The following is a 27,901-nucleotide window of genomic DNA, read 5'->3' on the forward strand; positions in this document are numbered from 1 at the left end:
GGGGAAATCACGTAATTCTGTTCTATTACGGCCATCAGAACCGTCGTCTAAGTCGGTTCTGCTCGCCACACTGGATGCTCTAGAAAGGGGAAGAGAGGTATTCTTTGAAAGCAAAAAGCAACAACACACTAACTGAAAGACGGAGTAAAGAACTCTGCAGAGAACACATGAAAGCTGCAGCGATGAGGCCAAACATCAATCACCGTCTTCTGAGCCGCTGATTCTAGCAGAGGAGAAATGAAGTCTTGAAGTGAAGCACGTTAAATCGGTTGAACATGACCTCCACGCCCATTTCCCAAAACCACAAAAGAATTCTGGGTAATCGCATTACCCCCTGCAGAGGTCTTTTGCTCTTCTTAAGCCTGGGGGGGGGGCGACCAGATGAAAAGAGCAGTCCCCTCGGTGCTTGAATTACTTCCTTTTAACATTGTAAGTACAGCAAAAAAACAAAACAAACATGGTTCAGTCATCCTCGGTTTCTTTTCTCACCGCACAAATCCAAACTTTGAAGCCTGTTGATGTGAGACCAGGACTCATTTAATCTACTTCAGGGAGGCCTCACAATGGACTTTTAATGACGGCTGCAGAGTCGTCCACCGAGTGAAGACTTTACTTTAACGTGATCAAAAGGGAAGCCGGTCACTCATTGCTCTGAAGGGTGCAGAGTGGGAACATGTTGAGCTGATGTCTCCTTTCCTTTGATGCACTGTGAGGACTTCATTGCATATCAAGAAAGCAAAGCGTCCGACGTCGAACATGAGAGCAACTCCCCCGAGTTTTCAAGTGCTGGGTGTATTTAATATTCTGCACAAAGACGATTAAACGATTTAGCAATCTTTAAAAAAAAAAAAAAAAAAAACGGAGACAAAACAATATTTAAAGCTCAACAAAAACAGAACCCCCCCCGCCCCCGTCTGTTGATTTGTCAAAGCGGCTGTTGGTCTCTAAGGTTTTCAAGGCTCCCTTTGGATTGCGTCGCACCGCTCCCACGCAAAATACAGTATTAAGGACTATGCGAGAAAAAAAAAAAAAAAGATAGTAATGCTAAGCATGCTGTCAAGCTTTCAGTGTACAGGACATACATACACATATATATATATATTTTCAGTCTTCATCTAAGGCAAGTGTATGTACAGAGTAACGCTCCCAGGCAACTCCAGGTCTTCAGTAAAATACTCGCAGCTCTCTGTCGATTCAGAATCTTCGGATCGTGGATTATTGTGTTAAGACGGACAAAAGAAACGTGATCTTGTCGTCTCGTCTTTACAGTTTGGACTTTAACATGCACCATGGCTTTCATTTACCCCCCCCCCCCCCCAAAGGTACGAAGGGAACTCCATTTAAAGATGACTGCAAATGACATCCAGTCTTATTACAACAACAAAAAAGTCACATTTCACATCCTGAGAATTTAAAAAGTAGAAGAACTGGACCGGTGGAGTCATTCAGGGGTACGAGGGGGGGGGGGGGGGGGGGGGGGGGGGGGGGGGGACTAGGATTCTATTTTAAAAGACTAGACGGATATAAGCAATATGATAAAAATCAGAAGAGGGAATGCTCCTCCCCCTGCTACTGGGTAAAAAGAAGAAAGAGACGTCTCTGCAATTTTGGTATTTTACTTGCTCGACATGTCCCACCGTCTTAAACGTCTTACGGGCCTTTTACACAGTGAAGACTGGAGTCTAACTGTCCTCTCACTACAACATCCAGCAGAAGAAGAGGTCCACTGACCGGAACAACGTGTCGAAATATGAGTGCAAACAAGTTTCTGCAGCGACGACTCACAACGTCCATCCCCTGGTCCTCAGTCACGGGAAGGAAAACAAAGAGAGACTATGGCTATTAGTGCTCATTCTGACACATCAAATATTCACTATTCAACTTGTGCACGTCGGAGAAAGAACACAACTTAAATATATATAAAAAAAAAAAAAAAAAAGTGTCTTCAAAGATAATTATTGACAACATTAAGCAGGCATTCGTAGCCCATTGTCCCAACCAGACCGTACGCCATCTTTAACAGAACGCACGGAAAAATAGATGCATTGAAACTTTTAAATATAGTAAATACTTTGCATTTTCTAATTTTTTTTACTTTACTGACATCACAATACTCAAGCAAGTCCTCACAGGAAAATAATCCGATGTTTGTGTTTGATTTATGTGTTGTTTTTTTTTACATGTTTCTGAATCGAGGTGCTGCCGCTCGTCTCGAGGAATGGTCTGTGGAAGAGCCACGGTTTGGAGGTTTTTACAGTCAGTGTCCTTAATGTAGGTGCAGACCTTTAACATACGCCCTAAGACTGACCCGGATTCAGATCCCCCCCCCCCCCCCCACCCTCCCTCGTTTTTCTTCATCGCGGTGCCTTCAGTAGTTCTACTCGTGTCACATCAGTGTAAAGGAGGGAAAGGGGTGAGGCGACATGAAACATTCTGCAACTCGAGGAGGAGGTGAACGACACGGCCATTTCATTTCTCTCCCCACCACTTCCCTCCCTGTGCTTCACCCCCCCCCCCCTCTCGGTGCCGTCGTGTCCCTCAGAGCGATTTGTCCTGGTGGATTGACTGCAGACAGCCCAGCAGCTGGTAGTACGGGCTGCCTGGCGAGGCCACCGTCTCAAAGACGGACTGGAAAGCCCTGCGGTCCAGCTCCTCGTCGATCTGGTGCCGGTAGAAATCCATGGCCACCAGGCAGAACAGGTTGACGTCCACCACCTCACTGGAGCCCATTCGGCTGATCACGTGTGGCAGTCTGGTTAGAGAGAAGGGGGCGGGGTTAAGGACAACAGACAACACTAGTTGGCGAGCTGTACCTTTAACACACACACACACACACACACACACACACACACACACACACACACACACACACACACACACACACACACACACACACACACACACACACACACACACACACAGTATAGAGACAACCCAAGGATACAGGGCAGAGATCCACTGGGAGGTGGAGGCGGAGACAAAGAAACAGGAGAGGCTCCACATCGCCATGGCCACCGGTGTTCTCTGAGTGAAGTTGGACAAGGAGAGCAGCACCCAGTCTCGCACCATAGAGGACTGGCCTGTGGCATGGAGGGTCTGGAAAACCTGGAGGTGGGCGCAGAGGGAGAGGAAGTATATTGAGACGGCTACCGAAAAAAAGATCTGTCCAAAGTCACTAATTATCTTACAAAAGCGTCATTAACTCGTGTTTGAATTCCTGTTAAATTGTTTTTTAGACAACATTTATGATACATTCTATGTCATAATAAGAATCATGCCGCTGCATAGATTTTTCTACTCAGAAGTCTAATAACTGCACGGATCTCATTTATTTTAAATCCCTGAACTGGAAAGCCCTCTCTGCTCCAGCTTGATGTTGCCTTGACAACGTATTGTCTGATTGGACAACAAAAGGAGCTGGCCGACTTGCTCAAAACAAAAAAAAAAAAAAAGACTGAGACTTCATTGCTCCTTACAAGAAGCCAACTCAGTCAGCATTTCTGTGGCCAAAGAACTGGACTCACCAACACAAGTTAATGAATAATCACATTTGGGTGAACCGCATGTACAGAATATGATTAAGCGTTTAATCTGGTTATGCATTAACCCCGACCTTGTAGACGACGGCGGCCATGAACTGCGGGTACGGTTGCTGATTGGACAGGAACTCTCCGATGACCTTGTTCATGACGTCCTGTGGCGGGAAGAAGTCGTCCAAAAACTGGGGCAGAATCCTGGACACCACCCGAGCCTCGCTGGGTAAACCTTTCCGGATCCTGCAAAACGGGAAACACAACAAAGCGCCGCTCCCGTCGTCAGAACGGGTCTTATTCTGGACACCACAAAACCCACAAACCGAGGACAGACATGAGCGAAAGAGTGCAGTCCAGTGTGCGTTTACCTGTCGAAGAGAACAGAGACCCTCTCCATGGCCACAATGATGGACTCGCTGTCTGGCGCCTGAGGGTCGGAGTGGGCGGGGCGACTGGCGGGGCTGGCTTTCTCCTTCCCTGAGGAGAAACCAACATGACCGGCCGTGACGCCCACCGCCTCTGCTACGCCAGAGTCAACCTGACCTCTAACCCCTGTCACGTCTGAACCCGACGCAAGCACCGCTGAGAGGACGAGAGGGGGGTGGTGGGGGGAGTGGGGGGGAGGGAGGGGTAGGTAGGTAGGTAGGTGGGGTGGGTTGCACCGGTCCAACCAGTGGGGGAGACGTTAGAGTGGGCACCGATAATCACAAGATTCAGATCAGAATTTAGTCGAACCTCAAACAGAAGATGGGCGGAATTCTGGGAGCTGCCTTCAGTCAAAATCACCTCCTTAAGGAGGAGGTGGTCTGTAAGCGACTGGTGCTTAAAGTGTTAGGAGAGATTTTCAACGCCACGTTTACTGGGTCCATTACAGACTCGATCACCCTCTCCTGTGAGAGGTTCGCCTAAAGTTAGAACTCGGTTTGCATTTTTTTTTTTTCAAGAGCCGGATTTTACTCAAAAGGGATTGGCTAAGAGTTGCTGGAGTTAGTAGGGGACGACGTAAGGGTTAGAGGTAGGGTATGTCAGAGGTATGTATAGAACACATGTATCACATGCAGAAAGCGAGCAGTCACAGGCATCATTACAGGGCTGGTAGGAATCCGTTATGCTGTAAAGAGATTTATGGACGTAAAATACTTGTGATAAGAGTCACAGTAAGTACATTCATTGTAATACTAGTGTGTACTGTGAGCTGCATGCAATGGTGGCGTGCACAACATGCGTGAGCTCATGAATAAGTATGTCAGTGGGCTGAGAAGCAGCAATACATTCCTACATAATTCTCAGGATAGTCCCAGTTCTGCCCCGTAACAGTCCCCCGAGAGTCACCCTCTAATACGAGGGACACAGTAAAAGGGACACACCAGCACAAGCCAGGGACACCACTACATTTTACTCTACATACGACTAGAAAGGAACGCATCTAGGATGAGAGTACAGGAAAGAAATGGGACACATCCTCACTGAAGCAGTACTAATATTAGTTAAGCTTGCAGAGCTTTAAGTATGAACCATTACTAAATACTGCACCAGTAGGGTTAACTGATGATAAAGTAGTCTACTGTTATTTAGAGTGTCCATGCAGGCGAGTTAGCCAGGTAGCTCAACCCCCCCCCCCCCCCGTGGTGAGTTCGGAAGCACCGGTCCTCATACGGCACATGCTGGTGATTTTAGGCAGGATGGCGGAGCATCGGTCCTGTTGGAGACCCTTCTTACCGGTGTACATGCAGGTGAGCATGAGGCCCAGGGCGGCCATGGCTCTGTGTGGGGACGGCATGTTGACCCTGTCCACGCTGAGCTTGACCAGCGCTTCTCCGTCCACGCGGGACAGCTGCTCCGACAGCAGGAGGCGCTCCAGGCCGCGCAGCACGCAGTGGTAGATGACGGAGGGGGTGGAGTCCTCGCTGGCCGACACCATCACGCCACACAGCTGGAAGACAAAGAGATGGAGGAGAGAGGTAGACGTGTAAAGAGGAACGCCAGCACTTTTACTTTTTGAACGTTATCTTTGTCCCGTTCTGTAATGGTGGCAGACGTCCCACGTTAGCTCCCGACACCAGCCAACGTTTACCTGTATGATTCCAGCCATGAACTCGGCTCCTACATCCAGAGGGTAGTTCTCCATCATGTAGAAGGCCACGGCGCACATCACCAACACATGCTGCTGGTTGTGCAGGTTCACACAGCTGCGGCACACAAAGAGAGGCGACGCACAGCGTGAGTGAAACTAGATGAAAATAAAAATAGAAAAGGCCAGTAGTCTGTCCGTTTGAAATGTGACGGGCAGCACCTAGTGGCCAAACGCTGCACTGCACTCTTGGTCCTCGGATCAAAAGAATTTGTCTGTATTGTCATCTGCACTACGCCCTGAACTGGATGAAACTACTTCAATCCAAAATTCCCCTTACTTTGCAGGAGGGCCACCCACCGCCATTAAACCCATTTGCTCCACTCTTCTTCATCATCATCATCATCATCATCATCATCATCATGAGATGATGAAATGAGGTCAGTGTGTGTCTCCGCTACTCACTGAGCGATAGCCCTGAGGTTGGACAGCAGGTACTCGGAGACGGTGGGGATGAGCTGCTTGGCCGTGTCGTCCAGCAGGTCGCATTCCAACACGTACAGCACTCCGTGCAGAGCCCCCATGCGGCTGGGCAGGTGGGTGCTGCGCAGGGTCGTCTCCAACAGGCGACAAACGGGCTCCGCTATCGCTTTGTCCTACAAATATACATTTAGATTATTAATACACTTAAGCGATAACATCATGGCCTGAAGTGTGCGGTCATCAAGTGTGCAATATAAAAAGAAAAAAAAGTTGTAGACACATTCCAATTTAAATAGCTTCTCAATGTCAATGTTATGTCGCGCTCACCATTCCCAGTACTGCAGCTGCCTTGCAGATGGCAGGCGCCAGGTATTGATTGAGGATCTCATCCTCTGGTGGGTGGAGCTTCTGCAGTTCCATCAGGGTGGAGAACATCATGTCAAACTGGTTCCTCTCTGTGAACAGGTCCGACACCGCCAGCAGCTACAGAGAAGGAGAACGGGGGGGAGAGAGAGAGAGAGTGAGAGGAGAGCGGAGTCCATCTTGGTCATGGGCCCATTTCTCGTGGATCCCCTCAAACATCTCCTCTTTCTCCAGAAACCGATAAGCAGGCATGCATTTTAATCGTCTGCTTTCCAGAGAGAAAAACGAGGGTCTACTGTTCTCAAGGATAACTTGAAAACTCCAAAACAGTTTTAGGCAAAAGTAAAACGATAACCAAGCTCACCGATCGGACCACTTCACTGACGAGTATGGTCGGGGTCTTCCTGTTACTCGGGGATCCGGGGATCAGCCACTGGCTGTACAGCTCCAGGAGAAACTGGGAACACGAATGAATGTCCACGCCTGCACGATGCTTCCTGAAAGCACAAATAAGACAGCAATAAGTCCCATTGTGCGTTGTCGTTTCAGTGCGTTGACGCTGAAGAAATGTCTTAATTTGACTGACCTGGAGTTGATGGGAGACACGGGCGGGGAGGTGGGCGCTGGAGTGTCTGCTTCGTCTTCTTCATCCTCACCCCATTCTTCCTCTCTCAGTGGGGTGATGTTGTTACCCAACCACACCGAGTGGATGGAGACCTGGGGGAAGGATTAAAAACATTTAACACACTGTTCCTCAAGCTTCGTTTTGATCCACCTTGTACGCATCCCTTACCTGTCCCAGTTTGTAGTCCATGTTGCCCAACTCCCTCTCCGTGTTGATCTGAAGCAGCAGCTTCTCGTGGCTGATCAGCGTGCCGGCTGCAACAAAAATGAACAAAGATTACAACAGAAGAAGAATTAAAAAAAACAATGGAGTAAAGATATAAACAATAGCGCAATAAGTAAAATGGCAATACGAGTATCTGTGGGTCGATTAAGAGACTTTATGGATGTTTTGTGTTACCGGCTGAGGCTGCCGATAAAGAGGGCACAGGGTCCCAGGCGTGGTACGGGTGGTGTGTATGAACATTGTCTCTCTTAGACACAAGAGCCTGAATCTCTCTCTCCACCTCGCCCCTGATCACGGCAAGCTTCCTTCCAAACCTGGGAACGAACACACACACACACACACACACACACACACAAAATTAAAATATCACTGCATGCTTATTCTGGCCTCTTTGCTAGAATAAAAGAGATGCATAGCTACCGTGTTTCCAGCGCTTTGAGGCTCTTGTTGCGGGGCTGCTGTTCCAGACAGCTGACTGCAGGGTTGCCAGCAGTGGGCAGGGTCATGGCACTCAGCACCAGGCTGGTGATGGCCTGCACCGCCAACACATTCAACTGGGTACGCTCCAAGTCCTCCTAGAGACAAAAGGAGGAACAAAAACAACGAGTCAGATGGACACTATTTATTCTAATGCGTTTCTTCGATGCTCACACGCTGAATTCACACAAACCAGCAGCACATTCAAGGATGTGAACTACATCTTTGTGCGTGTACCTCCTGCTGCGTCTCCTCCTCCTGGTCCATAGTGATGGGTTGGGTGACCAGCACCCCCAGCAGTGTGGCCCAGGTCTCCTCAAACTGAGTCCTGCTGCTCCAGCCTAAACATAAAAGCAACAAAACCATTCGGGTGTCAGAAAGTACAGCGGTCATAATCTCGGCAATCAGATACTGCACTTCCATTTGTGTACCCAGTGTGTTGATGCGGTAGAGGAACTCTCTGAAGACGTCCTTTTCCTGCAGGAAGTCCACAGGGATCTCAGGCAGCGTGGTGCCGTACTCTCCTCCTGGCTGAGGGGACCAGCCCAGCTTCCAAACCTAAAAACACACACAAATCATTTTTAATAGACCAATATAATCACGTATACAAATTGGAGGCATAGTATTTGTCTCTCACACACACACACACACACACACACACACACACACACACACACACACACACACACACACACACACACACACACACACACACACACACACACACACACACACACACACACACACACACACACACACTGACCAGTGGAGGCACTCGGGTGTAGCTGTTGACCAGAGGCAGCCGGGACAGACTGATGACGATGTTGCGCAACGTTGGCGTGAGGAAAGCGGGGAATGCGCTGTTTCTATGGTGACCCAGGGCGAGGATGCTCTGCAGGCCTTCCACCAGCTCCGCCATGATCTCACACGCTCGCCACTCGCACATGTCTGCAACGCACGGGTGATGTTTGATGGCAAAACGCTTTAAACGGCGTTGCAAGTCAAAACGCCGCAGCAGTTGCACAGAAACTCTTAAGTACTCACGGTTAGCATGCGCAGAGTCAACTTCATCTTCTTCGGCCTCTCTCTCTGCCTTCGTCTTCTTCTTCTCTGGATGCAGAAGCTGGTCACCAGGACTCACAGCCACTGGGAGGCCAAGACACAAAGTTTGACCAGCATTGAAACGGCACAGATTTTAAATCATAAAAAGGGACAGTTCAGCTTGAAAAATACTTATTTTTCCTCTAACTGTAGTACTATTTATCAATCTAGACTGGTTTAGGGTGAGTTGCCTAGTTTTGGAGATGTCGGCTTTAAACACGTCTGCCTTCTCTCCAATATAACGGACTATACAACGTTCGGCCTTCGTGTCCCGGCGGCCTCCTCACCTGCAACAATGATGAGGTGTAGGCAGTAGATGAGGGAGCAGGTGTGTGTGGCGTACTCTGAGGTGGAGAGTTTGTTCCAGACGCAGGGCTGCTGCAGGGCCAGACACAGACAGGACAGGGCCCACTGCAGGTCCACACTCAGGGGCAACTGGTTCTGGAGGAGATGCCACGCTACGACCTGAGGAGAGGAGAGAGAAGCACAAGAAGTGATCACACCCGACGTCAAAATACAAACGCTCGAATGTTCCGTTTCGGTGGGACTTTCATTCTTTTACCTCGGCAGCAGTGCAGGTGAAAGTAGTGATGAGGTGCTCCTTGTCGGAGGAGATGTGTAGCGAGGACGGCAGCTGGCTCACACTCAGCAGGTACTGGGACAGAGCTCTGCAGAGCGACAGAACCCTGGGGTAGAAACCGGGCTCATCTGAAAGACAAAGACATGAATATAGAGAAGAACTGTATTTGTAGAGGGAGAACATTTCTCTTACGGATTTAGGTTTCAAGCAAACGTTCTCCTGCTTCTTATACACAATGCAACCTCAACAAATGCATGCTCAGTCCCTTCTCCGCTTCCCTCCCACTCTCACCATACACAGCAGCTAGCTGGGTCCAGTAGGGCTGCGACTGGGCGGGCGGCAGGAAGGACTGGTGGGGGACAGGAAGTGACCCGGTGACCCCTGCGAGCCGCTCTAGGGTCACCTGCAGAGCCGTCTCCAACAAGAGCGACCCCTGACCTCGTGCCAACCGCTGCATCCCCATACTGAGACATGGACACAGCAGGCTTAGGTTGAACTCCTGGGGGGGAGAGAAGGCCCAGGTTCAGATGCAACATAATCCACTTTGAATGAATCAATGTGGTCTAGAATATTTATCTGGAGGTCTGGGCTCTGCAGTCTGTGTCACCTTGCAGCTCATGATGTCAAACAGGTCAGTGGGCGGTAGTTTGGTGAGGAGTTCCGTCGTTTCCAACAGGGAAACATCTCCGTGAAGACAACACTGAGACTTCACCAGAGCCACGTACCACTCCTGAAAAACAAAATCAAAAAGACAGACAATATTTATGCCTCCTATTCTGGATTTCTTCACTTTGCAGGATCAATAGACAAACAATCGCTCACCTTATCTGCAGAGACCAGCTCAGGGGCAGGTGGTGGATCCCCATCCAAGGGGTGTGATGTCACGGGAGGTGTGGGGCTGCTGGTGCCGGCAACAGTGGCTCTGAACCTGTCCAGCAGGGAGTAGAACCTCTGATGCCTGCGTTAACAAGAGGTAGACACAGGTTATTTTTGATTCAAATTCGACAAATATCTTCAATTTCTGCAGAATCCAAGAAACAAAAACGGCCTCAAAGTTGCACGTACATACTTATGATCTGAGCAGATGGGCAATGCAATGTTTGAATCTGTTTGACTTGTGCATCTTCTGGTGTGTGTGTGTGTGTGTGTGTGTGTGTGTGTGTGTGTGTGTGTGTGTGTGTGTGTGTTTTTTATGCTTTGTTCTGCTTTTTACAAGATGTTAAAAATTGTAAAATGTGCAAACTATTCCTCAAATTGTTCTGACAAGACAGAAGAGCTTTACCTCTGAGCCAGGCCACTGGTCTGGAGGTATTCCTGGATCCGGTCCAGTTCTTCCACAGGCAGCTGAGCTACACTGTTCTGCAAGGTGGAGGGACGCAACGACACACGATCAGACTAAATAGAAAACTGACAGCAGACACCTACTGGGCCAAAATAATTAAAGCTCACAGACAAACTGGAAGCTGTGATGATAAAATAGAATTTATCAAATGTTCGGTTTTCAAGAAAGCTCCAAACTAATTCAATGCAAACTAATCCGTAAGCTGCACCTGCAGTGTCTCAGCCAGCAGCATCTCCACTCTGCGACACGCCAGTGTGTCCACCATGCGAGCCAGAACCCTGAAGGGTGTACTGAGCAGCTTGTCCACGTACAGCATCAGCAGGGAGCCAGACTGACTCAGGTGGATGCCTTCCAAACACTGCAGAGTCTTCTTCAACATGGTAGGCTGCAAGAGGAGGAGAGGAGTCAGTTAAAGAAAGGCAGAAAAACAATGACAGAAGGAGAGCAAAGCGAAAGAAACAAGAAAAAGTTTAAATCACACCAGTGTTGATCAAGTGAAAAACAAGAACACCGGGCGAGCAAATCGAGAGGGAAAACGGTCAGAAAAGGATAAATAGAAGAAGAAGAAGAGAGGTACTAGGCAACTTTAACAGAGGGGAAAGAGTAGTTAGAGGGAGGATGGTAAGGATGTAATCTTACAGTACTGAGGTTGTCACAGCGGGAGTGGATGGCCTGGATGAAGAGGCCGCTGGCAGCTGAGTTGCGGTGCACAGCGCTGATGAAATCCTGCACTGGAGGCTCATGGGAAAGGCTGATGAGGTCCCGCACGTGGTTGACAATCAGCCAGGTCAGATGCTCCGAGTCGTGGAGGTTCTGACACTATTTTTTCGGGAAAAAATCTAAATTACATGTCGACTTAAAACATTTATTTTTTTTGACGATTGTTGTCCATTTGTGACCGACTCCAACGGCGTTCAAATGTTTTGAGCGACTCTCACCACATAGTCACAGAAGAGGATGAGGGCTCCCCTGCGTACGATCTCTCGGTTGACCATAGCTAACCGCGCCTCGGGCTTGTCCTCCTCTCCTTCCCCTGAGGAGTGAGGACTCAGCAGCTTCGTGCACGAGAGGCTGTGTCCCCTGAGAGACAAGGACGGAGACAGGGCAGTCCGTTACCAGATGCAGAACCGCGCTCACAGGGATTTGAATTTGGACAATTTGTTGCACCCTTTTAGCGGAAGTAGTCTGTTCTTACCTCGGCGTCTGGTGCACCTCAGTCCACCAGGAGTAGTTGGTGTAGTCGATGATGAGGAGGACCTGGCACCAAAGCAGCACCAGAGAGGGGTGGGTGGTGATCAGGCACTGCACCATGCTGTTCAGCCCCTCCAAGGGGTAAAACAGAGCGGCCTCTGTGCCAGTCTGTCCACCTCCACCCTCGCCCTTTAGGAGACGGCTAGCTGCGGCTGTGATCCTGCGAAACATTCCTGGAAGCGAAAGGAAGACGAAAGACGAAATGGATCAAGTAAAGACCAGTATTAACATCATGCAGCCGGATTTGGTGGAATGTAATGAGATTCATTTTAAAGCTTAATATTCATCCAAAAGTGACTATTGAAATGATATAAAGCGCACCACTTTTGAAGACGTGTATGAGACACATGAGCAGTGTGCCCAGCTGCTGGCAGTAGAAGGTGTGTTGCTGCTCTGTGATGTCCACTTTAACCTGTCTGGAGGAAATGTCATCCAGCAACACTCCTACCAGCTGGAGAAGGAACCTGGACAGAGGGAATAAAGGACATGGATGAAGTGAGAAGGGGGGAAATAAAAGCAGGGAAATGGTGAAAACATCCCTCAATCCTTACGTCAGAAGCATCTACAACCACACTCACTAACCTGGCAAAGGTTTCCTCGGGCGGGGCCTTTTGTGCCTCACCGATAGGTTCCTGGTTGACGAGGGCGTCGGCAGCGGGCGGGTCACTCGGGGAGAGGTTCTGCTGATGCAGGCGACGGATTGTGTGGCAGGAGAGGAGATGCGGGGTGAGCGAGAGCTCGTGGACCCGCGACAGGACAATGTCCTCGGTGGACTGGGAGACGAGTACCCTGAGCACCGCCAGGATGCCGGACACCCACAGCTGGACCGTACCTACCGACGCCTGGAGGAGCACAGGTTTGAGTCAAAAATATATACATTTTGCAATCAGTGTGTTAAAGGGAAATTTGAAATCCCTTCAAGTAAATCAGACAGGTCACGTCTAAAGTCCATCCAGGTCCTAGTGCATGTTCAGACCTCAGAGGAGGAGTCTCACCATGGTTCCCGGGGTGGTGAACATGCTCTTGAGCAGCATGTCTACCGGTCTGAGAGAGGAGGGAGCTACCGTCTCAAACAGAGTGTTCAACACTCCCAGCGCCTCCGGAGAGTCCAGGTGCATCTGTGAGGACAACGAGATACAAACGTGTTTACTTCATTCAACTTTACTTGAGACACATGGGTCCATAAATACACCAACACAGAGGTATAATCATTGCAGTTCACAAGTCCATTTGTTCCAATGCTCCATAAAACAAGGGGAATACATTGTGTCAATACATTTGTTCCTTGTGATTTAGTGGTTTTGAATGAGACACTTTGTCACTGCAGGAGTGATTACTGAAGGAGACATTATCTACCGCTTTCAGAAAGAAAGAAAGAAAATTGTAAATTCCAAGATCCGGGAATTTGTTGCGTCTCAAAAGGCTCAGATGACACCCAGCTAGAATATAACTGTGTGTGTTTATGAAGATGTATGGAACCATCGCACAGAGAACCCGATGCCTTTACAGGCCCTGTCGGCAGGAACCAGCCTCACTCTGTGTGGAGTCGCACCGGTTTCAGCACACTGCTCAGTGTTGGAACCATAAAGACTGCCACACACACACACACACACACACACACACACAAAATCAATCGGAATTTAAATGTGTACAGCATGAACGGTGGGACCATGACTTGTCCATCTTGGGAGCTTTCATTAAATCAAATTATCGATGACCGGACCATTTCATACATGTTGTCGTCTGATTTGTCAGTGTGAGCCAACGCGTTTGATCTTACAGTATAAATAGCTTTGATTTTCCCACCTGCTGCTTAGCAATCATGGGAAGTATGACGTCAGCGATCTGTCTGGACAATCTCTTCCACTTGTCCTCGTTCTCTTTGTGACACTGCTGCAGAACCAGGATGAACATCTCCAGCACCTACACGGAAAAGCAAAGTCAAGGTCAGGCAGAGAAAGCATTTTTGCTGGAACGCTTCATGACGTTAGCGCGCCGCGTCCGTTTGGAATCCGTTCGTGGACACACACACACACACACACACACACACACACACACACACACACAGTACCTGATGGTACTGCACAAGTCTAAGCAGCATGGAGACCACCACTTCTTTCTGCGTGTCCAGCTCTTTGCCTGCGTCCGCTTTGTTTGAGCCTCTCAACACAAACAGATCATGGACTATTGGCTGCAGGGCTGGGATGGCTGTGGAGGAAGGAGGAAAATAATAAAACATCCATGTCTGTTTTTCTTAGACATCCAGCTTCAGTAAGGATACGCTTTTTAAGATGAAGTGTTAGATTGAAGTAATGTTTAGGAACGTAAAAGGCAGAGTAAATGAGTGTGTGTGTAGTGCGTCTCGCTTTAGTTCCTCTCACCGTGGGTGACGGCCTTCCTGCCGCTCGCCATGATGCCGTCACACAGCTGGATGATTTTGGGGATGCTGATTATCTGCTTGGAGTGGTAGCGCTCATAAGACAGCAGCACCAGGAAGAAGAAGATGTTGGGAATGATGGCCTCCGAGTCTCTGTGCAAGAACGGGTATCATTTTAGCTCACAGGACAGCAATGGCATTTTTGAGCAGCGGAAGTCAAGATTTAACCTCTTATGTAACGCAGGCAAGGAAAAAACGTATTACAGAAAAGGCCTGAGACACACACACACACACGGGTTCTGAAAATGCTACATATGCATTAACTCACCTGAACTGTCCCACTTCAATGTACTCAAACTGCTTCAGGACAAAGCCTATGAACACCTGAAACAGAAAGCGTCTTTCTGAGTGAGCTGCAGGTGAAGATCAACTAATGCAAAAGCATACGTCAGCGTTGTTTTTTGGGGTTTTACCTGATCCGAGTCAAGCAGGCAGTAGTTGACTCTGAGCTGCACAAGTTGGGCGAGCAGGTCCAGAACTTGCCTCTGCAGGGCCACGGAGGTGCTGGTGGTGTACTGCTTCAAAGCTTTGATCACCAGCGGCTCAAACAGACGGATGTGGTTGTGGATGGCGTTCTGAAAAAAAAAGCAACGATGAGGCCGGAGCTTTCAGAACAGCAGCTCCTCACAATGAAGATGATATATTTTAGATGTTCACAGTCTGAACTTAAACAGTTTACCTTGTCTCCTCTGTGGCGCGTTGCATTTGCAATGTTGTACCTCAGCTGGTTCGAAGCTTTTTGCATCACATCAAACCATCTAGAAGAGGAACAAGAAGGCCGGTTCTGTAACGTTCTAACTGTGCGTTTCATCTGGAAGCACGGATCTCATGCTCCCGTGCGTCGCCACAACTCACCCAGAGGTGTCCTGCTCCTGCTCAGCCTGCACCATGTTGCGGAGACTGGCATCGGCGAGAGCCTGGGTGAAGTGGGTGTACGGCGCCATGAAGCAGTAGTGGTAGAGGCCCGGTCGCAGGCTGGACGAGCCGAGACGGAGAGCCTTTCCCTGGGAACGGCTGGGTCCACTGAAGATGCCCTCGCACTGGGAGGCCAGGTTGGTGCCAAAAAGGGTCTTCAGAAGCTACAGAGAGAGAGGTCTTAAGTTACTAAAGAACGAAAAACAAAGAGTTTGGAGTGGAAGTGTTTACTTATATAACTATAATCTCAAAAGGCTCAGATGACACCCAGCTAGAATATAACTGTGTGTGTTTATGAAGATGTATGGAACCATCGCACAGAGAACCCGATGCCTTTACAGGCCCTGTCGGCAGGAACCAGCCTCACTCTGTGTGGAGTCGCACCGGTTTCAGCACACAGCTCAGTGTTGGAACCATAAAGACTGCCACACACACACACACACACACACACACACACACACACACACACACACACACACACACACACACACACACACACACACACACACACACAATGAATGTGACAATAAAAATCTACAACCAGAGACATAGACAGAGTAGATTGCTGACCTGTTGTACACAAACAGTCGCCATGGTTGGTTCTCTGGAGAAACAGGACTTGAGGTAGCCCAAGATCTCCTCCACACACTGACAGAAAATAGAACTCAATTGATTCATTCAGTCGATGTGAACAAGAGCGGCGACAAAATATTGTATAACTTAAACTTGCTTCCATCAAGTGCAGTCATCCAGAATTGATTTCCAACAGAGCCGACGTCATGTCTTTACCTTACTGATGTCATGGAGTGTGGCCAGCTCCAGGAGCTGAGACAGAACATCTAGAGTGGCACGCAGGAAACCTCCAAACTTCTCCTGGCTGCTGTGGAGGTCCAGCGTCACCTAGGAGATAAAAAAAAAAACACACAATTAACACCACCGCCACCAACCGCCATTCAGGCTACTAAAACCACCCAAAAACACTTTGTCATGACAGGAAGGAGTGTTGACCTTGTAGTTGGCATGTGTAGCTTTGAGGACATCGTAGAGCTTGAGGTAGGGTGGCAGGTGGTAGAAGTTGCCGAAGGTGGTAGATTTGTTTATGGCGGTGGACCCAGTGCCGTCTGCTGGCCTGCCTGCTCACAAAACATCAAATTTGTATTAAATATTCCCAGACACGTCACAGAGACCATCTTTACCTGTAATTGGTCAGGTGTGCACGTACCCGTGTTGACCTCGTTGCTTTTCTTTGGGCTCATAGGAGCAGCACTGGGCTCGGCAGCGTCCTTCTCCTTGCCTTTTCTGCGGATGGGACTGAGGGAGGGGGTGTTGCTCAGGGAGGGGAGGGTGGCCTAGAAGACAGCGAGGGAAACAGAGCACAGAAAAGTGAACTCCTGTGGATACAACTTCATCATAAGCAGATAAATGAAAGTAGAATGTGACTTAAAAAAAAAAGCATCACTTTGACTTCGAGCCAATCGAAAAACAAAGACTCTATGAACCTTAACCGCTGGTCCCGGCGGTGTGTCGTCCAGCACATGGGCACAGATGTTGAGGATCTTCAGCAGGTGAGAGAAGAGCTGCTCCACCATGGCCACCAGGGAGCGCTCCGACAGCCCCGCCCACGGCTCCTCCATCTTACTTGGGTTGGGGTTTGTGCCACCGCTGCTGCCTTCTTCCTCTCCGGCCCAGGGGTTGCGCATGCATTTAGGGGCCACAGCTGGGAACATGATTAAGGGACATGTTAATAACAGGTTACCGTTTGAGTGAATATAATATATTTCAAGCTACAGGTAAAATCTCAACGCATATATCACCCACCAGCAAGCAGATTGCCAGAAAGCAGAAGTGCATCCTGGTGTGACGAAAGATCCAGTGGGAACCAGGCGGAGGAGAGTAAAGAGAGGACCATGTTGGCCATTCCTACTGTCAGAGTCCTCCGCTCATTATCCGGCGCGGATGAAGAGGTGGTTGAAGAGGCCGAAGCACTGCTAGGCTGCGACACGCTGCAGAACAGAGACAGAAGATAAATCAGGTGGAAAAAGGAAAGAGTGATGTTTTTGGCTGGCAGAATATGCAACAACGACGGCATTAAATGAACACGCAAAGGATGAATTCACGAGAGAGAGAGAGAGAGAGAGAGAGAGAGAGAGAGAAAGAGAGAGAGAGACACACACACCTAAGGGCTCGGCCTCTGCTGCGGCTGAGACTAGAGCGGGAAGAAAAGCTGCTACTGGAGCTAACGTAGCCACAGTGCCAGCCTGTGCTCCAAGTGCACACTGGGAAATTTAACGCCAGGAGGCACAAGGCTTCACAGCAGCCAAACTGCAGAGAAACAAGACAAATGAATTGTGTTTACACATGTTGTCATAAAAACAAAAAACACACACACACAGCAGAAACATTTTATACAGCAGTGTTGTGAGTGAGTGGAAGCTCACAGTCAGGGCTCTGGAGGAAGAGGAGGTGAACGCGTGGGAGACGGCGGTCACGACTCTGGACAAATTGTTCTCGATTGTGACATCAGACACATTGTTGGACAAGTTGAAGCCCCGGTACGTCCTGGCAGACAGAGACGAGAGCAGAGTTCCTCAGATATTGTGTTCTGTGATTTTGTCATGAGATGCGACACCAAAAGGAGTTGTGTGTCCGTGTGTACCTTGTGATTGTGCTAACTGTGAACTGGGAGGGGGGTTGTGTCTCATGCATCAGCAGCTGCAGGTAGACTGAACTCTGGTCCCGGGCAATAGCCACTACTGGGTCCCCTTGACCCTGGTCACAGTCATAGAACAACCTGGAAACCAGCCTGGTAGAAAGAGAGGAACGGAGACAAAAACACATTTATTATTAACGGGTTTGGGAACTGACTAAAAAGGCAACGCTTAAAATGTAATATTGCAGCGTCAAAAGGCACGCTGAAAGGTTGTTTGTGCACCTAAATTAAAAAAGTAGAGACGCACCAGTCTGGAGCTCAGAACACAGTACATGAGAAGAGATGAGACAGTGTACCTGCTGACAGCAGAGGCAGCCACGTGCCGGACTCTGGGGTCATCATCTCCCAGCAGACGGATGACCACATCATTAAGGACTCTCTCCTGCAGCCGCAGCCGCTACATTAGAGAAGAATGTGGAATTAGTCAACTTTTAGGATACACACCGTCTAAAAAAAAAAAAAACGACTTGCAGTTCCACATGAAGAAGACGACGGGAAAGGAGGACTTACCCCGGTGTAGTGATGATCCCCTTTGTGCAAAGTCTCCGTTTTCCTCTCCAGGAAATTAACTAACCTAAAAGAGGAAAGAGTGAATGTCTTAAAAGTCCAACCGGGACAGCAAGCTGCCACAGCAAGTAGCTCCGGTAAACACAGAATCTAAATGGATTTTTACCGAAAGTCCATCTCAGCCAGCGTCTCCAAGAGCTCCGTGCGAACAAGCCAATAGGACGAGTCCCTCAGAGCGAGAAGGTTTATCACCAACTGCAGGCCTAGCTCACTCAGGGTACTGCTGCACACAGTCATGAGGCAGTGCTGGAACACACATCGACAAGGTCAGCCTCAAACACACACACACACACACACACACACAGAGAGAGAGAGAGAACAGACTACTGGCACACGCTTACCCTCACTGCAGAGCAAGCCATCTTGCAGGTGACGGAGGATTCATCTTTCAGAGTTTTCTGGAGCAAAGGCACCAAGTCCACCAGGGACAGAGGGTTACCTGCAGGGGAACAGAGAATCATTAAACGCTATCCAAACTTTTTAACCATCATTAAGTGTAAATAATATTGACACCATTGCAACATAGAATACAATAGCAATAATGGTAAGGAAAATAAATAAAGGAAAAATATCCCCCTCCCACACACACACACCAACCTGTTGCACTCTGCACACTGGCCAGCCAGGTGTGTATGTTGTAGCGTGTTTTAGTGAGTGCAGCTTGTATGATGGCTGCACAGAGGATGGCTGTGGCCCCTCTGATCTGGGGGTCCCCATGGTCAATGAGGCCCAGCATGTCGCTGATATACTGCTGCTCTGCAGGGGGGGACAGAGAACACGAGAGAGAGAGAGAGAGGGAGAGAGAGAGAGAGAGAGAGAGAGAGAGAGAGAGAGAGAGAGAGAGAGAGAACGAGAGAACGAGAGAGAGAGAGAGAGAGAGAGAGAGAGAGAGAGGTCACAGGCGGTGCGGAAGAAGATACAGCGGTCAAACTATGCATTTTGTAACTCCCACAGCAGGCATACAGATGGGCATAAATAGGATTGTCTTTTATTTTTGTAGGCCCCTACCTTCGACCGGGACGCCGTCCAGCGGCTCCAGGTAGAGGGAATTAAAGAAGGCTTCAGGGTGCAGCGCTGCTGCCGCCCCGACACAGCTGACCGCCAGAGCCTTCACGCTCACTCGCACCTCCTTGTCAGGGGTCAGACCTGGGAAAGCAAAGCAAAGATATACACACACACACACACTCTTTTTTTTTTTTTTTTTTTAAACATAAAACAATTTTTTGATTATGAAACATCCCACAAATCTTTGACATCTTCTGAAGCTCATAATTCTGTCTGCTGTCTAATCTTAGAGATGTTATCTGTTACCATGATAATCAAGACGTTGGCGCCCTTGACTATCCGATCCATTTCTTTATTCTATATGCAGATTTATTTTAAAGTTCTCACCTTTTCCCCTCGAACTGAACCCTCTACTTGAATCACTAAACGTTTCGATAACCCTCACCATTCTTTTGTCCCGTCAGCAGGAAGGAAGCAGCAAGAAGCCGCACACAGTGCACCAGCGGCTCCACCCCCTGGTCAGTGTAATGTCCGATGGGACCCTTTATCCGCGATGGCTAAGAAACAGTTAAGAGTTAGAGACGGACGCGTAATCGTGTTGCTTTCTTTACCTTCAGGACGGGTGTTTCAGCGCGTGCGTTTACCTTATTGTCAGGTTGGGGTTCAGCAGGTTCGTCCTTCGGTATGAAGCGGTCCACACTGCTGTCTGAACCCTGCCGGTTGTGACCTCGGCCTTCGAAGAGATGAGGTTTGCTCAGCGCTGCACACACAGAAGCGATAAGTATGCTTTAAAAAAAAAAAGAACCTGGTTTTCTGTTAAAACCAGCGTACACACACACACACACATACCCAGGGCCGACTGCAGGATTGGTTCCGAGGGTTCTTCTTGGGAGGAAGGCGCTGCTCCTTCATCTTCTTCATCCTGTAACGTCCCGATCTGCATCCCGGAGTACTGGCTCTCACTGCCGTCCAGCACCTTATGCACACACACACACACACACACACACACACACACACACACACACACACACACACACACACACACACACACACACACACACACACACACACACACACACACAGAGAGCGAACCCCTCCAGTGAGGAGCTGAACTTACATCACAGAAGCTCTAAAAAAACGCAACAAACTGGAAACGCCACCGCATGCAGAGGACTCCCAGCTAGTTCCGACTCGTTCAGTATCGAGTTTGATTTGCTGGATTGACGACAGGAGACACGCAGCAGAGCAAACAAACGACTAAAACTGAAAGTCACCGGATCATGCTCGGGTCACTTCGTTCACAGCAAATCAACTACACACAGGAAAAAGCACAGGCCTCAGAACTCAACCAGAGGAAGAGCAAGCTTTTGATCCAAACTTTGAAATAAACGAGTATTTTCAATTACATAAGACTACATGAGGTACGCGCGTGACATTTTAAAGGGAACACGTTTTTCCTTGCAAGATGTGTGAAGTAATCTTAATCCAAAAATGTGTAGAAATAAATTGTTTTTCCGGGTTTGGCCTCCGCTGGAACAAAAGCCTGTCACAGTCTGTTGAAAAAAGGTAGAGGGAACCAAATCTGAAGGAGAACAATTCAAAAAAAAAAAAAAAAGGAACAGATGGCCTTCATGCTTCTACTTTGAACTCTTCACTGCAAGCCATCAAGGTGGGAGGTTGGGGTTGCTTGTTTTTACAAAGGTCTTACAAAAGCATCTCATTTTTTTTTTTTTTTGGGAGGGGGGGGGGGGGCACTGGAAACGAGAAGGAGGGGCAGAAGGGGCATGACGTGCCGTCAATGACAACAAGAAGGGGGAAAAGTAGCAATACGCAAATGATGTGCACGAACGACAGGAGAAAGAATGAGGAAAGCCAAAAGTTTTCCAGACAAGCAAGCCCCTCCCACTCCGTTCAAAGTGTCCAATTGGCTGACCTTGTCACTAGTGCTAGAGGAGCAGGAGGTGGCATAGAAGGAGGAAGAAGAAGAGGAGGAGGAGAAAGAGAAAGAAGAAGAAGAAGAAGAAGACGAAGAGGAGGAAGCAGTGTAGACAGAAGAGTCGCTGTCTGTGGCATCGGGACCCTCGGTGGAAGTTGGCGAGGGAGGAGGCGGCTCAGTCACCTGCGGCAATGGAGGGCGCGACTGAGACGAAGCGGGGAGAAGGATAAAGGAGGGGGTGGGGGGGGGGGCAAAACCATAGAGGTAGAATGGTTAGAGTGGACTATCTCACAGCAAAACGTCTCTGAAGGGGAGCGGCGACACCCAAGGGATTGAATCAAACCTTATCCTATATGTTCTAAGGTGCTTTTATTTCACAATAGTGTACGCACACCATACAAGATGTGAAAGATGAGCACACAAGTTGTTTGCACGTTCCATTAGTTCTTATTGAACGTATTAAAAATAACTGCCGACCAGCTCCCAAATCTTTTAAACGGCCTGTAGAAGAAGCCATTACAGGACCAGCATCCCGTCTCTAGGAAAGGGTTGTCGTCTGTATTTATACTCCTAGACTTTAAACACTGGACAGCATGAAGCTGGAGCCAGTGGCTGTCTGTAAGGCAGGATATACATGTGGAGAGACGAGATGATTTCAGAAACGGTTTACAGTAATTTTAAAGTATTTGAAACGGGCTGAAACATGCAAGACCACCGATACTTTTAATGGTAAAAACAACATGTGAGGAATGAATGTTTTGTCCATTCTACGAATCCTAACTCTATGAAGTGTAGCATCATTAATAACTGGGAACTATGCCTGTAGGGACATTAGGGTGCACAGTTAATTATAGCATTGCATGGTAATTAAGTCGTTCAGCGTCTAGGGAGGCATGCCGTCTCTCACACACACACACACTCACACACACACACACACACACACACACACACACACACACACACACACACTGACCAGCTCTGCTACGTCTGAAGGTGTGACGGCCGAGTCTGGTCCCTCTGTGGTGGTCTGGGAGGAGTCGCTGGGTGGAAGTGAGCCATCATTAGTGCCGAGCAGAGTCCCGCCTTCTCCTAAGGGCCCTCCCTCCGTCTCTGGCGTGGTGTAGTCCGCCGTCTCTGGGGTGATGTTGGCCCCGCCGCTGGAGCTCCGACTCAGCATTTCCTCCTCGTTGTCATTGGGTGACTCGGGAGTGTCCGACGCGGACGTCCCGCCTCCGCCCTGCTCCGAGGAGGCGCTGAGGTCCACGGATTCGCCGGCCTGCAGGGTGTGCTGGGAGGAGCGCGGCTGCTCGGTGATGATGTCCACCTGGGCCGCAGAGGAGCCGTCCGCGCCGGCGACGGCCGCTGAAGCGAAGACGCACACAGAGCCTGGTTATCGCCGTTGCGCGGGGCTTTACCGTCTAGTTTGAACAGTGAGGCTGCCTCATAAGACGCCATGTCTTACCTGTGAAGACGCCGGTGGTGACCTCTGTTCTCTCTGCGTCATCATCCAACCCATCCTCCTCCCCAGAAAGCATTTTACCTTGAAACAACAGGTTTAGTGTCAACATAACATCAGCACCATCACTAGAGGGAAAGAGACTATGATGCACATTTACCTTTAACTGAATGCAAAACAACAAAAGACTTGATTTTTTAATCAACCTCCCTAGGGGACTCAGTCGGAGGTAAATTTGCCCAAACCCTGACCGAAGCATCAGTTAGAGGGGAGAGGTGAGCAGAGGAGATAAATAGACCAGTCACCTCTTTGTTTCCTGAGAAGGAGTGGACTGCAGGAAGACCCTCCCCCCGCTGCAAATGGCAGGAAACAGGAAGTAGAAACAGGAGGCGAGGAAGAGAAAAGCAGCAGAAGCTCAGAGGGACTCATCGGAAACAACTATTATTGACAGGCGACAGGGAATGAGTAGGCAAGCAAAGAAAACGGCCGTGAACTCAGACCAGAGCAGGAACGAGAGTAGAGCAAGTCTGTCAGTAAGGGTTAATGAAATGAAAGCTACTTGAAGCAGGTACATTGCCCCCCCCCCCCCCCCCAAGCTTCATGCTTACCAATGAGCTCCAGGATGCTGCTGGAGCGTGCTCGGCTCTCAATGTCCTGGCGGAAAACGGTGCCGTGAAGAATGCTGCCGGCGGTGATGAGCATGTGCAGAAGCTCTGGCGGGGGGGTCCTGAACATCTGCTGCAGGAGCTCCAGAGCTGCTGTGACCACATTGTGATCCCAGTGCTGTGTGTAGTGTAGGGTCAACTCGTACACCTTCAGACACACACACACACACACACACACACACACACACACACACACACAAATATATGTGCAATTTTAGCCAAAACTCTATCATGAAGCTACAAACACTGGTATCCACACAATCACTCTCTCCCCTCTACCTGCAGCAGTTGTTCAGGTGTCGGCTGTACGTCAGCCTCCTTCCTCATGACTCCAAAGCTTCCTTTGAGGCTGGTGGTGTTGACTTGCTGCTGGAGCAGAGGCATCAGGTAGCGAAGGGTTAACAGCACCCCCAGAATAAGGTGGCTGAGGTGCTCCTCATCCACTGGGACCAGCAGACCTAGAGACGGTTTGAGGGTCAGGGTGAGTGACGACTTGTCCTCTTTGAATGTCTGCAGCTGTTTGACACCAAACTAGCCCACAAATGTTAGCTTGAACTGTTCAGTCAGAGTGTGTGTGTGTGTGTGTGTGTGTGTGTGTGTGTGTGTGTGTGTGGCCCTACCCAGCAGCACGTTAAGGAGCCACGTGTAGAAGTAGGTGGCGCGCCTGGAGTGTTGGCACACACTGACGGCTGAGCTGGCTGCCGTCCGTCTGATGGTGGGGGAGCTGGACTTCAGGTTGGCCACGAATGACTTCAGCAGCACCTGGGACAAAAATGGTTGGACTACAATGAAAGCGAGCTGTTGCAAGATGTGCATATTTCAGATAAACTAACTTTAGAGTATTTAAATTGGTAGGAGAAGAGTAAGAAACAAATAACAGAAAGACTAATATTCTGCGCCCAAATTCATTTCCCACACAGTAACAGTTTCAATGTCTCCGCTTCTGCTGTGTGGATACCTTGATCTCGCCGTCGTTGGCGAAGTGCCCCAGGGCGGCCATGATCTTGGGCATTGCAGCAGCCAGAGTCTCCTGTACCGTCTCCTCCTGCCGCTTGGTGATTCGAGCGAGGCACGGCAACAGGTTGACCAGGTAGGGTCTGGACCACGAGAGACGGGATTAGAATGCAAACAAAAGAAAGTAGTAAAAACACATTTAAAACAGAGTCAGACACCGATGTTTCTTCCCCTAACCATAGGCGTTTGTGAGGAATGCCGGCGTTACCGTCTTGAAGAGGCTGTAGCCGGCTGAGCTTTTTAATTAAGTTACTACGGTGGTTTTTCGCCTATTCTAAAAATGGTGTATTTGAATATTTCTGCACACTGGGGTTCCTAAAGAGTCTTGGAGTTGCATTGTATTCATGTGTGATGATGATGATGATGTGCTACAGAGGATGAGTGGCTTTCTTAGGTATACCGACATTAAGAGGGTTTCTGGGCAATTTCCAGACCAGAAGAGCTCGCCATCCGATCGCCGAAAAACAACAATTCTTGCACAAATCTCCAAATGTCAAAAGTTCTTGACATCAAATCACAGCATGGATTTTGTCTATGGTGTTCAACAAGGTCTTGGTGTCTTAAATGTGGTATTTTGGAGGGTTTTGTGACGATACAACAATTCTCAAGAGGTTTACATTTTTAAATTTAGCACCAAATCTATGTAACAAATGGTATCAACCCAAAAATCGCTGCAAGAACTTATGAAACTCGAGCGTGAGAATGGGATCATATACCTCCATCATATATCTTATACACTCTCACAATACATTTTAGATCATTATTTTTCATTTGTGATTTATGACTACTAACAACTTGGTGTAATAAATTATTACTGCCGAGCTGCATCTCAAATTAATCTTCAGGTTCCCAGTTTTCAGATGATTTATACGACTTTTACGCTGCACATACATTCATACACATTAGCTTCAGGAACATACATGTTGACAAAGCTATCTCCCCCCAACGTCTTTCTGAAATGAAAAACACTAAATTGGCCTAAAAAGCCATTTTCAGGCATTGTGTGTGTGTGTGTGTGTGTGTGTGTGTGTGTGTGTGTGTGTGTGTGTGTGTATATACCTGCATTTCTGTGGTCTGATGAGGTGAGCGAGCTCAGCAAACCTCCACAAAGCTGCCCTCAGACTCCGAGAGGCACCGTTCTACAGAGATACACAAACATTGACACATGAAGTAGTTTTACCTCAGTCCTCGGTGACAATAAAACTGTTGCATAAGAAGACGACTAACAACAAAGACACGTATCTAATACCTTTTTAATTTCTTTGTACAGCTCCAGCTGCAGTCTAGGCAGGTTTGAGTCCATCAAAGCCTGGAAATAAAGATCAGAAAATGACACGGCGACAACATATCTCATCACATCATGCTCACATCAAAGCTCGTTATTCTGTCTCCAGTGGGACACCAACTGCTTATGAATCAATGATCAACGTTATTGTCCCGTTATTGAAGAAACGGTGCTGAAAAGAGGAGAGTAGCACGGGGGGGGGGGGGGGGCTCACTTTGATGATTTTGTTCAGGCACTCGTCAGCCACCATCCGGACGTCCGATTCGCTGTCATCGCTGCAGAGCAGGAACATCTCCATGGCGATGCCCAGCAGTTTCTGAAACTCTGGAGAAGTTCTGCTCCCAGGACCATAGAGGAGAAGAGAGAGGAGAGCGTCATCACGCACATACGTAATCATCCGTTAACAGACGGCGTTTATTAATAATACATATAAAGATAAAAGCAGCCGAATAATAAGACTGTTATTAAACATAATTTAAAAAACGTAAACCTGATTGAAAGTTCAATCAGCAAGGCCTACCTCAGAGACTGAGCCACAATGTTTTCACATATCGTCAGGCAGTGTGTGACCCGGTCCTTCTTTGTGGTAGCCTGTTCCTTTTTCCTGTGAAGGAGGAAAGATCGGGAGGATGAGAAGAAGGGACGCACAAAAAAAAAGGGAGCAAAAAAAGACAAGGAAACAGGAGATAGGACACAACGATTAGGGTTCAGACAGGAAAACAATCTTTCGGGACCTTTGGACAGGCAGATGGACATGATGATTCTGCTACTAACACCAAAAACCACTGCAGAAACAAAACAACAGCACCGCTCCCTCCACTGATCAGGATCGGGTGCGATGGACAGGCGTCAGTGACGTCATATTAATGCACCAGGTCATCGGCAGAGAAGTAGTAGTAATAATATCTACCCTTCTGTACAATTGACTACACGATGACACAATGTGAACGTGGCTTTCCAAACAATGTTCTCCCTCGAGGTCAACTTGTTTGAGCAGACACTGAACCTCTGAATCGCTCCTCGGTCCCCTTTAGCAGGTGCGTGGGCATAAAGTAACGGACGCCTTCTGTGATAGCCATCGTTCAGCTAGTCTGAACCCTAAACATCTGCCTGGCTGACACTCAAATAACGGTGTTATCAGACGACATGCCCGCTGGGCATTTGGTGCAACGTCTGAAAACCAGTACCAGAAAATAGCAGATAACGTTTAAATAACAGCCTAGACTCCGGTTGCTCGTTCGCATGTTAGCGTATCTGGCTTCAAGCTAGTCATAAAAGCTTGGTTACGGTATCAGAGAGGCTCTCACGTTAGCACGCATGCTAAGCTACCTGTCTAGGTGTTAGCGTGCAATGCAATCGCCGAAAGACAAACATCCACTTACTGCCTCTGGACGAGCTCCTCGGCGGTCGGTGGTCCCTGCTGCTGCTGGAATGACTTCAGACTCTCAAAGGCCTTCATCAATTTCTCCATGGTGGCCATTTTAGCAATCAACAGTAAGCAAGCTAGCTAGGCTAGCTAATATTTACTATGAGAGCTAACTAGCTAGCACCGTGGGACAAGTTAGCGCAATGAGAGAGCAAGCGGTGCGTAGTGCGACGAGAGTGCTAACACTGCTCGCGACAACTACCACCGGCTCTCCGCCTTCTGCTCGTGCAAAATATCTCTTATTCTTTCACAATGTTTATCCTAAATGAACAAAACGATGGTCGATAATATGCCATCTTTGGTGCAGCGTTGCATTCCCCCGACAAAAATCACACCAGGAAGTGGCATATGTGACAGTTTACAGAAAGGGGAGGGGCGTAACGTCAGTGGCCAATCAGACTGCGGTTTGATGTTGAGTGACTTGCGAAAGAACC

The 27,901-nt window shown here is 48.6% G+C and overlaps 1 protein-coding gene and 2 non-coding genes across 5 annotated transcripts; all 3 read right to left on the reverse strand.

Annotated features, from left to right (window-relative positions):
- Window positions 1–1,468: 1,468 nt before the first annotated feature.
- Window positions 1,469–27,792, reverse strand: htt (huntingtin). Of its 3 annotated transcripts, none has more exons than XM_068728879.1 (67): window positions 27,424–27,792; window positions 26,562–26,645; window positions 26,256–26,376; window positions 26,006–26,065; window positions 25,816–25,895; window positions 24,701–24,839; window positions 24,363–24,504; window positions 24,022–24,200; window positions 23,686–23,890; window positions 23,383–23,430; window positions 23,084–23,161; window positions 22,595–22,983; window positions 20,535–20,661; window positions 20,330–20,445; window positions 20,131–20,242; window positions 19,689–19,826; window positions 19,278–19,436; window positions 19,022–19,119; window positions 18,787–18,926; window positions 18,624–18,687; window positions 18,410–18,510; window positions 18,060–18,206; window positions 17,842–17,962; window positions 17,580–17,725; window positions 17,222–17,406; window positions 16,903–17,120; window positions 16,626–16,752; window positions 16,412–16,536; window positions 16,193–16,303; window positions 15,974–16,051; window positions 15,344–15,567; window positions 15,168–15,246; window positions 14,902–15,063; window positions 14,757–14,812; window positions 14,433–14,581; window positions 14,123–14,259; window positions 13,858–13,974; window positions 13,047–13,169; window positions 12,634–12,893; window positions 12,373–12,515; window positions 11,996–12,224; window positions 11,739–11,880; window positions 11,440–11,619; window positions 11,009–11,185; window positions 10,741–10,817; window positions 10,281–10,416; window positions 10,066–10,188; window positions 9,750–9,957; window positions 9,441–9,586; window positions 9,166–9,343; window positions 8,822–8,923; window positions 8,541–8,725; window positions 8,209–8,335; window positions 8,015–8,118; window positions 7,721–7,875; window positions 7,475–7,614; window positions 7,244–7,329; window positions 7,037–7,167; window positions 6,815–6,947; window positions 6,415–6,570; window positions 6,070–6,260; window positions 5,608–5,722; window positions 5,253–5,466; window positions 3,902–4,010; window positions 3,614–3,776; window positions 2,945–3,105; window positions 1,469–2,752 (listed from the first exon to the last, which is right to left on the reverse strand). In XM_068728879.1, the coding sequence occupies exons 1-67, from the start codon at window positions 27,519–27,521 to the stop codon at window positions 2,539–2,541; spliced, it is 9,468 nt and encodes a 3,155-aa protein (XP_068584980.1). In that variant the 5' UTR covers window positions 27,522–27,792; the 3' UTR covers window positions 1,469–2,538. The 3 variants fall into 3 exon arrangements, with proteins under 3 accessions (XP_068584980.1, XP_068584978.1, XP_068584979.1); XM_068728877.1 differs by having other exon boundaries at window positions 3,902–4,115; XM_068728878.1 differs by lacking the exon at window positions 23,383–23,430 and having other exon boundaries at window positions 3,902–4,115.
- LOC137886612 (small Cajal body-specific RNA 14) lies at window positions 13,519–13,648 on the reverse strand. The gene has a single exon (XR_011104984.1). It is a non-coding gene; the product is annotated as a small Cajal body-specific RNA 14 (non-coding RNA).
- On the reverse strand, window positions 15,703–15,832 carry LOC137886611 (small Cajal body-specific RNA 14). The gene has a single exon (XR_011104983.1). It is a non-coding gene; the product is annotated as a small Cajal body-specific RNA 14 (non-coding RNA).
- Window positions 27,793–27,901: the final 109 nt, after the last annotated feature.

This window comes from Cebidichthys violaceus, unplaced genomic scaffold (genome assembly GCF_023349555.1).
Source record: "Cebidichthys violaceus isolate CVI_PGR_0920_01 unplaced genomic scaffold, fCebVio1.0.p SCAF_44, whole genome shotgun sequence".
NCBI classification, from domain to species: domain Eukaryota; kingdom Metazoa; phylum Chordata; class Actinopteri; order Perciformes; family Stichaeidae; genus Cebidichthys; species Cebidichthys violaceus.

Coding starts and splice junctions, on each gene's coding strand:
- htt (XM_068728877.1), bottom strand. CDS start 27,521: ATGGCCACCATGGAGAAATTGATGAAGGCCTTTGAGAGTCTGAAGTCA. Junction 16,052..16,192: donor CACTCCATGACATCAGTAAG/GTAAAGACATGA, acceptor ATTTTCTGTCAG/TGTGTGGAGGAGATCTTGGG. Junction 9,958..10,065: donor TTGACATCATGAGCTGCAAG/GTGACACAGACT, acceptor TCTCCCCCCCAG/GAGTTCAACCTAAGCCTGCT.